At 36.2% G+C, this 12,207-nt stretch overlaps 1 protein-coding gene across 1 annotated transcript; it reads right to left on the bottom strand.

The window, feature by feature from the left end:
• Positions 1–379: 379 nt before the first annotated feature.
• LOC144959946 (uncharacterized) lies at positions 380–12,028 on the bottom strand. The gene is made up of 3 exons (XM_078892814.1): positions 11,322–12,028; positions 7,104–7,305; positions 380–4,530 (listed from the first exon to the last, which is right to left on the bottom strand). Exons 1-3 carry the CDS (start codon positions 11,982–11,984, stop codon positions 4,349–4,351), a joined length of 1,047 nt encoding a protein of 348 aa, XP_078748940.1. The 5' UTR covers positions 11,985–12,028; the 3' UTR covers positions 380–4,348.
• Between the last annotated feature and the right edge of the window lie 179 nt (positions 12,029–12,207).

Below are 12,207 nucleotides of genomic sequence, written 5' to 3'. Positions count from 1 at the left end.
CAAATAAGAAACAGATGTAGATTCCAAGAGCATACTATCAAAGTACTTAGTTTGAGATCACTAAAAGCCTCATCCAGACACAAGCACAGGTCCCCACTCTAATAGGAATACACTCAAAATGTTTTACAAATCATATATAATATAAAGAGAGATGATTTACAAGAGAAAAATATCATCTCCCAAAACTAACTATACATTTGACTGTTTCCCTCTCACTCCCAGCCAGGGCATCTGGCCAGGACCAGGACAAATCCAAGTAATCTCATTCAACAGGCGGGGAGGGCGGGGGGGGGGTTAGAAGTACCTCCCTGTCCACCATGGGAGGTCAGGAACCCCACCCAGAAAAGGAGTAATAAAGGTCACAAAAATCGAGGGAGCAAAAGCTTTGAAAATAACATTTATTATTGAAACAATGTGCAACCTTGAAATTAGAACAACCACCTCCACCCACCACCAACATCTCTCTCTCTCTCTCTCTCTCTCTCTCTCTCTCTCTCTCTCTCTCTCTCTCTCACACACACACACACACACACAAACACACACTCACTCTCTCTCCATATCTCTCACTCACTCTCTCAGAACCCGCTCTGTCTCTCACATACACCCCTCTCACAAACACACACACACACACACACACACACACACACACACACACAATACCATACCAATCCATCACCAACGACCATTGATTTTAAAATTTAAGCTTAAAACACTGAACATAATGAGTGAAAAAAAAGAATAATTTGGAATTCAAAGAGTTCAATACTGTAATGAAAAACATCAATCATTTAAAAAAAAAAAAGAAATCAATAATCTCTCTAACATTATGTGCTTATTTTGTCTTATGTAGTTAAAATGGAGTGTGTTTTGCGTTGTTGTCAAGTTTTCCCAACAGAGGTAAGACCATAACAATTTGGGGTTATCACACTTGTCATTTCATATCTAAAGACTGCTACAACCAATCTGATAACAACGACAATTAAGTAATATCATGTAATGTAATAATTAATCTATACAGTGTGCAGAATCCACAGAATGCTCTAACGCACTACACATACAAAAAGACAACAGGTAACACAAAACGTAAATACTAGTACAAAAGCATATCTAAATAGGAATGTTCTCAAAGGTTTCCTAACATGATTGAGCTCCGGGGCGTCTTTTATTTACTTATCATTATCTAATTTGTTCCATACTTTTTAGGGGTCACGAAAGAAACAGATTTTTCAGCGAGAGATAGTTTACATATATCATATAGAAACATTAATCAGTCGTTCATTTTGAGATTGGAGTAGTCTAGCAGGTGTATACAATTCAAGAAGAGAGAGAGAGAGAGAGAGAGAGAGAGAGAGAGAGAGAGAGAGAGAAAGAGAGAGAGAGAGAGAGATAAGATGGTGCTATATCATTTAGACATTGAACACTACTAGTAAATAGAAAACAGAAAATATTTTTTTAAAAATAATAATAATAAAAGAGAAACAAACGAACACAATAACAACAAAAATAAACACAAAAATTCCACTCCATTTTTACACGTAAAAAACGTTCTGCTTAAGGGACATGTCAAATACTTCTTTGACATCTATCTAGATTCAAGTGATGTATTTATGTTATTGTTTTTTGTTTCTTTTTTTTTGTTTTTGTTGGCTGAATAAGGGTTTTGAGCATGAAACGTTCTGTGTTTTGTAATGAGTTCTTTGTTTGAAGCTGTTATATTTATTTTCGTTCAGTTCATTACTTTTTACAGTACACAGATTCTTGCAGCTTTGTATCACTTTGACATTTGATTATACTAAATTTATTTATGACAGCACACACACACACACACACACACACACACACACATACACACACACGCACTACTGCAGAAAGAGCAAGCCCATTATTGAAGCTGACGATTATTTATTTCATTACCTTGTTTTCCAAGGATAATGATAGGGTGTATTCAAGGCTAATAATAGATTGCTGCATTATATATTCAACTGTATAGTAAAATTAGACTTTTCATGATAATCATCACAACCTCTACTGCCATTTACAGCCTTACACTCATGTAAACAACAACATGTTTGTTTGTTTTCTAAGGGTTTTAGGTTATTTCAGCGCCAGTAAAAAGGAAGAAATTGGTATAGTCAACTATTCTAGATTTACCATTAAAAGTAAAAGAACACAAAAGGGAATATTTCAATTAGGGAACAGATGTAGATTCCAAGAGCACATCATCAATGTATACTTAGTTTTGAGATCACCGAAAGAGTCTCACCAGAAACAAGCACATATCCCACTAAGATAAATACACTCAAATGTTTGCAAACCATTATATAAACAAAATATAAAAATATATTAAGTAAATAGCAGAGAGATGATTTAGAAGGGAAGAAAACTATACATGTTTGACTGTTTCCCTCCCAGCCAATGACTCTGGCCAGGGGCAGGACAAACCAAGTAATCCCATTCCAAGACAAAGACAGAAAGCAGCTTGGAAAACAGATAAAGGGTGATAAAAGGCGCAGAAAGTGACCTCCTACCCACCATGGGAGGTCAGACGACCGAACAACACCAGTTATATCTATACCAATAATAAACAAACTATATACATGACATTCAATGGACGTTATTAAGGTCAAGCTGATTATCTTTTTTCTTTTGTTTTATTTGTTTGTTATTTTCCCTGTTTAAAAATACTATGGCACGTAACATATTAAAGTCATCTCAGAAGAAGCAAAAAGGAAGAAAATGGGATCATCAAAGAACTCTAGATTTTCAATTGAAAGCACCCAAGAAAGAGTGAAACAAAGGGGACTGGTTCAAATAGGGAACAGAAGTATGTATATTCCAAGCTCAGGTCCAGGACACAACTAAGCAAGTTTATTCCAAGACAAAGACAGAAAGCTACCTGAAAAAACAAATATAGAGGGATAGATGATACAGCAAAAGTGACCTTCTCGACCACTAGGGAAGTGAAATGACCCCATCATGATTTTTTAATCATTTTTAAAAACATATGTTCATTTTTTTTCTCACTTTTATAAAAACCTTCAAGCCAAGTTTCACTCAGCACATTATGTCAGTGTTTAATGGTGAACCTCTTTCTTTTTATATAAAAAAAAATGAATGATCTTTAAATACGAGAGTTCTAATATATATAAAAAATGCTGCGTTCTAATAACTTGTTATAATGTGCGATGGTCCAATTGTCCTTTAAAACCGACTATGAAATAAGAACATTAAAATAAATGTATAAAAAATCTATTGAATCAAATATTCACTGAGGCTAAAAATTTATTTTAACAACGTTCAATAACCCACACCAGTACCGCCATACAGCTCAACACTACGAAGGAAAGCCTAGATCAGATCTAGTGAGAAGGCCGTTACTACAAATTCATCTCTCATGTCTCCTCCACGACCACCTCTACCACGAGAAGTGAGGTGAGACTGACTAGAGAAAATATAATATATAATAATCTTCTTTCAAAACAAAGGAATATATAGGCCTTGATAATACTTAATGAGACATTATCATATAAAACATCATGATATATTAAACATTCAAAATTAAAGTGAGAGATTTTTTTTTAATATTTTATTTTTTTGGGTAAATATTAATAACGTTAAAACAAAAGGTCTGCTTAAAAAAAATAGAGAGAAAAATAAATTAAGGAAAAAATATCACGTTATCAGAGAGAGAATAGAAGAAAAAAAAGAACCAAAACTTTAAATTGAAGTAAATGTGCTATGTATTCAAATTGCTTTAAAACTGCCCCACAAACTAAAAGCCATTAAATACGAGTTGAAAAACATATTTTTGGGACCACATTAGGTTTGTTATCTATATTTTCTTTTTATTCCTTTCTTGGTGGTGCAGTTATCTTTTTTGTTTTGTTTTATTGGGTTTGTTTTACCTTCCAACTCCAATTGAACCAAAAAAAAACAAAAAAAAAAACAATGGTCCTTTTACCTGTGAGGGATAGCTCTTATTTCAACTGGGTTATAAAACAACCCACTCCTTTTGCAGTTCCACAAATAAATGGAGATAATAATATGACTTGAAATGAAAGAAATTCAATACCACCATTTCTGACCCATCACATCTATCCAGTATGATGTCAGAATGAATTTGATGTAGATAAGTAGGCTTAAAGTCAGGAGAAGAAGAGTTTTAAAAATATAAGATTTTTGAAGTTCAAGAAGTTAATCTTACGGTACTGAAAATGTATGAGCTAAGCTTAACATTCACCCCACCAAAATACCATTTGGAGATATATTTAAGGCTTAATAGTAAGTGAGGCAGCAATAACTCCCAATGTTTCTCTCTCTCTCTCTCTCTCTCTCTCTCTCTCTCTATCTATCCTTTGGTTCTGTCGTTGATCTTCGCACCACCTGACTTCCTTTTAGGCTCTTTATTATTTCTTTCATAGAGCAGATCATTCTCTTCAAAGTCGTTCATTTCATCCTCAGAATAAACATCCTCCTTTTCCGCCATCATCATCTGTTTCTTCATAAGGTTCAACTCTTTCTTGTGAATGGCTGTGGATGTTGTTGAAATAGAAATAATTACAAAAACAAAATATGTTAAATATTTTTCCATGAAAATTTACATTGAGATGAATTAACAAACAAGCAAGATAAATGGAATGCTGTGAGATGAGAGGAAATTTCTATTGAGCAGAATAAGCACAGGGTGATCATTTTATGATGTAATCCGTGATATGATCTGTATAGTGGGCATACATGTTAGAATAGAAAATGAATAATAAGTGTAATCGAAAACTAGACATGCCATCATCTATCAGGATGATTTTGGAAACAGATCAATCCGCTTACTATACATGTACAAATTAGAACAGTGCTTGTCAACCTTTTTTTAAATCGTACACATTTTCAACTTACACATTAAAAGCTTGTACACCCCAATTGTCCCAATACATTAACATTGTATCATATTTACGCTTTGTTGCATTGTCTAATAAAGCAATTTCCCTCACTTTGCCAACAGATTTTTTTTCCTTCATGTAAAATCTCAGCAGAAATTTCAAAACAGGAAAAACTACAGATTCCAACTGAGTGTATGGATGCTTTCGTTTTCATTATAATAAGGGCCAGTTTCAGGAATACAAGGACTAAATCTTGATTTCCTCTCTTTATCTCGTTTTTCCACTGAAAAACTTGTGTCTGTATACCAAGCAGAGATGTCTCGAAGAATGCCTTGATTTATTTTGATGATTAGCATGCTGTCATTTCAAAAGTTTCTGTTGATGGCTTGGGGCCAAGTTACTGTTTCCAATAAATGGCAGGACATAACAGACACAATTGATGCTACAAGAGCAGTAAACCGCTCTGATACCTACTCTTACCACTATTATTACAACTTACATACTGAAACAGAGTAATCTATAACCAATTGCCAAAACTTCAACACATGACAGACTGTTTAGACATGTCAAGATGACACATTTTAGTCAAAGGACTTATAGTTGATTAAATAGAACGAGAGACTCGAGATATAAACAAACATTATCACCAACAGTCAACAAATGAAATTGAATGTCAACACTGGTGAAAATCAAGTAGAAAATTATTTTTCAAGAACCCAAATTAGACCAAAATTGCTACATCCATTTCAATAAATTTAATAGTGACACATATACCGACTGATTGGCTATGCTGCTACAGCCATCGGTAGCATGATCGGAAAAGACAAGTATTCGGATTCTTTTTGAATATTCTCAGGGAGTTTGATTTTCTGATTTCAAGCAACCAATTCTTTAAAATTCTGGGGCCAGACCAAACAAAGCTTTTCTCCCTTGCTTCAAGTCTAATTTTGGAGACTTTTAGTTGTAGAGCTTTTGAACAGGAAGAGGAACGGACATCTTTGCGGTTCATATATCTCAATGAACTGCGTCAGATGAGTAGAGGTGCTGTTATCTAGACATTTCAAAATTGATATCTAGATATTGATCTATAATGGTGTGAGGAGGGATAGTTGGTGGTAGATACATTGGGCTAATATGTATCAATCAAAGACTCAACCCAAACCTATACATCAGCAATATTCGTGAACCAATCGTCATCCCATTTATTCATACTCAGAATAACCAAATGGTGATATTCCAGCATGATAACGCCCTAGAACATAGAGCTTGACAAATACTTGCCTTCCTGAACGATTCAAATGTAAGAGGGTGATGAACCTGTGGTCAGCTGTGTTACCTGATATAAATCCCACTGAACATAAAGCCAAAAAAAAACCCCAAGAACGCTGTACAAACTCTGATGGACTGTGCAACATACTAAATACAATTTGGAATGATATTTAGTTTGGCTAATAGAGTATTTTGTACTCGACTAATTCATAATCGGGTCATTTCATTTTGTTACAAATATTATCATGATAAAGTATAAGAAAAAGGAGGAGAAAATGAGGAAGAAGAAGAAGAAGAAGAAGAAGAAGAAGAAGAAGAAGAAGAAGAAGAAGAAGAAGAAGAAGAAGAAGAAGAAGAAGAAGAAGAAGAAGAAGAAGAAGAAGAAGAAGAAGAAGAAGAAGAAGAAGGAGGAGGAGTGATTACAACTTGTCATACTGTTGTAATTAGCTGTACCAAAAAGCGGGATGAATCAAAACAAAAACAAAATAATACAACATACACCACAGACATATACACCACCCAATCATATCACCACCACAACACACACACATACCACACAGACATGTGGACAAAAATAAATAAGTGAAATTCGTTATCAGGAACTTAATTACATTTCCTGCATGATTTTGACTACTTTTGGGCTGCCGATTATGAAAAAATCTTACTTCTATTAGATTTATCAAGTATTTTTGAATTTTTTGAACGAATTTTAAACTCCGCCTGTGACAATAATAAAGAAACCGCATTACATCATGAGTCCTTGATGATCCATCAGTCCACAGACGGGAAAATATCAAGCATCGCCTGTATCCGGAACTTGGGCTAAAATTCGTCAGACAAAACTGAAATTCTTCGCTTACACATTCAGTCTACATGATTTTTTCTCAATTATCCCACAATTTGCAAACATTCATCTCTAGGTCTAAATGGGTCATTATAACAGATCTGAATTCCTACCCAGGTCTCTCAGATAAAGATCTTCCAATTCTGCGAGTCTAGAGGTCAGCTGTTCAATCTCATATTTTGACGACACTTCCAACTGTGAAAGCTTCATCTGGAGATTGGCTATTTCAGAGGGTTCCACATGCTCACCACCCAACTTGGAGAAAAGATCATCAAAAGCAGAGCTTCGACTGATACTTGTAAATGATGACACCATCTGAAATTTAAGATCATAAAACAAATTGAAATGAATCTTAAATATTAAACTGCATCTGCATTTACATAACACGTGTCTATGGTAAACACCAAGTAGTAAGCACTTCATAATTTTTAAAGCCTCATGTTGGATTAGCTTATATTATGTAATGTACTGCAATAGTAATAACAATGTAATAATTGATACAGCACGTAGATTCCATGAAGTGCTACAATAAGGCATTATACATTCAAAGACAATTGGTAGGTAACACAAAACGTAAATACTATTTCTACTCAAAACCCTGTCTGAATAGGAATGTTTTCAAAAGTTTCCTAAAATTATTGAGCCCAGGGGCGTCTTTGATTTGTTTTTTTTTTTTTGTTTTTTTTTGTCTACTTTATTTAATACTTCTGCCTTTGGGGCCCTGACAGAGAGATATTTTTCGGGCTAAAGATAGTTTACATATGGGAAAATTAATCCATCACTCATTTTGGAATTGGAATGCTCTAGAAGGTGTACAGTACAGCTCAGGTACAACGGCCTCGGTTGTTTGTTTTATTGTTTTAAGGGTTTTATGGCGCTTGCAACACATTAAGGTCATATAAGCGCCAGTAAAAAGGAAGAAAATGGGATAGTAAAAAGTTCTAGAATTACAATTAAAACACAAAAGAAAAGGTGAGACAAAGGGGAATTGGTTCAAATAGGAAACAGATGTAGATTCCAAGAGCACACTATCAAAGTACTTAGTTTGAGATCACCTAAAAGTCTCATCCAGACACAAGCACAGGCCCGAACTAAGAGGAACACACTCAAATGCTTACAAATTATATAATATAATATGTAAATTAAGCATGATACAATGCATAACAGAGATGATTTACAAGGAAAAAAATCTCATCTCCCAAAACAATAACTATGCACTTGACTGTTTCCCTCCCAGCCAGGCCCCCGACCAGGGCCAGGAAAGAAACCAAGTAATCTCATTCCAAGACAAAGACAGAAAGCATGTTGGAAAATAGATATATGGGGAAAGAAGACACAGTATGTACCTCCCTGCCCGCTATGGGAGGTCAGGATCCCCACCCAGACGGCCTCGGTTGCAACAGGAGCTCGGCTACAATGGGAAATTTTAAAATCCCCATTCTGCGGCCTATATAATTCATATAAATCATGCATGGCTGTAACAGGGAAACATTTCTTGGAACGCGGCTACAACGGGGGTGTGAGTTGAAGTTTAGCACCTAGTTGAGAAAAACTAAGCACTCAAGAAGAAAAGAGGAGGGCACACATGACACACATAACTTAAAGGGAGCGGAGATGAGGTGGGAGTGGGTGAATTGCAGTTAATGTATGTTGTACCATTGATACTTTTCTGTGTATTTTGCTTATCCACGACGACTCAACAAAAGGCTAGTGAGATACACGAGACTGAGCGATCAACATGTCGATAAACACTCAGGCCTAGTATGTTACACAAGGAGTGAGGGATGTGCACCTGTTGACTGATTAGGTAACTATGCCCAATGAGAAGTGAGAGGATGAAGCTCTATGTGGAACCTGTGACTAGGACTGTGCACTACTTGAGTTCTCAAGTGCACTTAGTGGTTGACAGTGGTGCAGTTGGAAAGGAGGAAGGTAGAATTAACCGTTGCATTGTTCCAACACACCTCATGCCCTGAATTCAATAGAAGAGGGGGTGAGGTATGGTGATTTTGGTGTGAGGGGGGGGGTTATAGGAATGGAAGTCACAGTCACATCATCTGAGTCATTTACTTAGACAGGTAACTTGATATTTACTTAGGGAGGTAACTCGATATTTACTTAGGGCGGTAACTCAAAATGTGTTCCATGTCTGTATTCTTTACTTCCCTCAGTATTGCTTCCCTTCAAATTCCATATGCATGGATATAACGGAACTTGACTACAACAAGGATTTTTTGTTCGTCCCATAATTCAAGAAGCCCTGAGAGTTAAGATGGCGCTAAATCATTTAGGCATTTGAAAACCATTGTTGCAATTTTAAACTCCACTCTCTTTAACAAAGCCAATAGAGAGACATGAGATGAGCCTAATGTGTTCTCTGTAGGCTTGGATAGGATCATTAATCTAGCCGCCCTATTTCGAACATTTTGTATTCTATCAGTTATACATAGCATGACAGTATCAGTAATCAAATCAAGTTGGCTCATCACTTGTAGAATTAATTATTATTGAAATGTATGTGAGCATCTCTGATGCCCAAAGACGTTCCATTAATTTTGTGTCCTTGATGATTTGTTCCTTGTATTTGGACCAGTTTTGGAGTCATTGCATTGAGTTTTAACCTGTTTGACGTCATCCTGATATTGAGATTTGTAGAGCAGGTAAAAGATAAAGATGGAATCAGTTAGATGGTTCCCAGATTTCATTGAGTCACCACCTGTGCTTTAGCATGGCTAGAAAGACTATGGGCGTATGAGTACAATAAACCTTTAGTTCATCCCAGATGAACAATAGGGTCGGATCATCTTGTCTGTTGCTATATGATTGTATGCGTAGGGGTAAAGTGTCTTCATCAGTATGAAAGCCTAATAAATCCGAGTGTGAGGACTAACCAAACAATGTGCAGAAGTTTGTCATAATAATTGCCAGCGACTGAATTGTGATTTCTCGTGGGGGAGGGGGGTAAACAGAGGATGTCAGCCTATCATATAATCTAATCATTCAATATTTCAAAATATATTGTAGCTAGAGAGGTGGGCCGGTGTTACCAATACTTAGCTTCTATACCAGGATAAATCATTCGTTTGGACCGAAAAATAAATAAAAAACTTACCGCTTACCGTCAAAAGCAGTTTAGATTTGAAGATGCATTTGTTTTCTATCAAAAACATTCGGTAATGGACAATCCTTGATGAATTTCAAAAGTTGTGTTGAAATTATATCCTAATTGTTTTCATGATTAATTCCTCGCGAAATCGTGTGGGTATCGTTTCTGTTATCAAGGTACCGCCTAGCCAGGCAGGGTTGCCAGATCATTTTTGAGTAAGAGACCAAACTAGCTATAGCAAGAGGCCAGATTCCTCGGCAGGAGCCCAAATACCACCAAACCCACCTTAGCCTCGCGAAAACTCTTTAGATTTGTTAAACAATTTAGATAGGATAAGGAAAATTCGTATATATGCAATCTGTGGCGTTAGCATGTGTTGCATTTAGATATTTATATATATTGCCAAATAAAATAAGTTTTACCGGTACCAGAGTAAAACGATATAACGGGGAAAGTCAGAGGAAGCCAAAAAGTTGGTTACAGGAGGCCAAGTGACCAAACCAAATTTTGGGAGGCCAAATGGCTTGGGAAAAGGCCAAATTTCTCAAATTTGGCCACCAGGAGGCCAAACTAGCAACCCTGGCCCCAGGTTTTTAAAAAAGTTTATTGGGAAAAAGATACGGAACAAAGTGTCCATAGATAGGTATGCAATTTGGTGCATTAGTGCAGTAAAAAGGCCTTTTTTTCTTTTATTCAATAAACTTGACTGCTGGTGGACCCTAGGCCTCTCTACAAGTCCAAGAAATAATACTCACTTTTTCTCTGCTCCAACGAAAATATCTACCCCCTACCGGTCTAATTATTTGTAGCAGACGACAAATTTCTCAAAACGGTCACGTGACACTGTAAAAACAACACAGGAAGTCCATGAAAGCTTATTTACGGCATTTCCTTTGAACCGTGTAAACAACAAAATTTCGTTTTCATTCGACTCAACGGGTCAGATTGGCCGGTATTTTTCAACGAACTAAAGTTCTGAAAAATCGAAATGTTTCTTAGAAAGGTGAAAGATGCTAGTTTTTGAAACAGAGGTAGGTTTTTTAAAAAATCTTTATATTTTACGTGAATGCATGCTCAAGGCGAGTTGGACGTGCAGCGGAGGTTGGTAGGCCAAAGGCCCACCTCTCTATTTGTGTCTGCAACCCATACTCAATCGAAACATATATTAGATAGTATTATAACACACTTTGAGAAATGAAAAGAATTCTGAGCCTGAGGTACTTACAACATGTAAAGTCAAAGTCATTGTTGCCAAAAGCGTGAACAATACAAACGCCAATAAAAACAGGATTTTCAGTATTGACTTTGGATTTGGGGAACCATTTTGACCGTGCAGGAAGTCCAAGAATACTTTATATGGACAAGCTGGGCATTGTCGACCTGGGGGGCGTTGACCACCAGCATTTGTACCATTCGAGAGAAAAGGTTCATCTTCATCTTGGTGACTCCCGGTCATACCTTCACCTTCGTTTTCAGTTGCTGAACTCGTCCCAGTCCCGCTTGCAGTGGTTTCATTGTTTGGGCTTGAGGAGGAAAAGTTAACTTTCAAAGGAGCTATCCAAATTTTAGGTGAACCGGGTATCTTTTTTATGGTTTCTCCTATTTCACTGGCCATACCAAATTCCTCTTGCTTAACATCATTGTCATCTTTTGTGTGATTAATTTGAGCATAACTCACGATCTCCTTCAAAACAATGTTTTCTTCAGCCGGGTGTGCAATTGCATTATCTTTCAAAGACAGAAATTTATATTCCAGAGGCACATAAAGACTTTGATCTTCGATCGTTTTCCTTAGTTTTGATAAAGGAATCTCCCATTCTGATTCCTGGATATAAAGGGCTTGAGTTGTTTCCTTTCCTCGAACACCAAATGTTATTTCGATCGCCATTGTTTTGACGGTTTGTTATTGTCGACTCATAAGAGCAAGGGGAAACTACTCTTGATGTTAAAATTTATGATGCCGATTATTTATGAATGATGCCGATTTTAGGCCTTTTACTAACACAATTCTTCCATCTTGAAATGTAAAGAAGGAAAAAGAAGAATGTTGAATATTTCAATGAGCTTCAGAATTCTCGATTTAAAGATAACCATTTCAATGTCTATGTATT

The sequence above is a fragment of the Berghia stephanieae genome, chromosome 14 (assembly GCF_034508935.2).
Source record: "Berghia stephanieae isolate SIO BIC M18660-M18661 chromosome 14, UCSD_Bste_1.3, whole genome shotgun sequence".
Lineage (NCBI taxonomy): Eukaryota > Metazoa > Mollusca > Gastropoda > Nudibranchia > Aeolidiidae > Berghia > Berghia stephanieae.
This window is presented reverse-complemented; position numbering and strand designations above follow the sequence as displayed.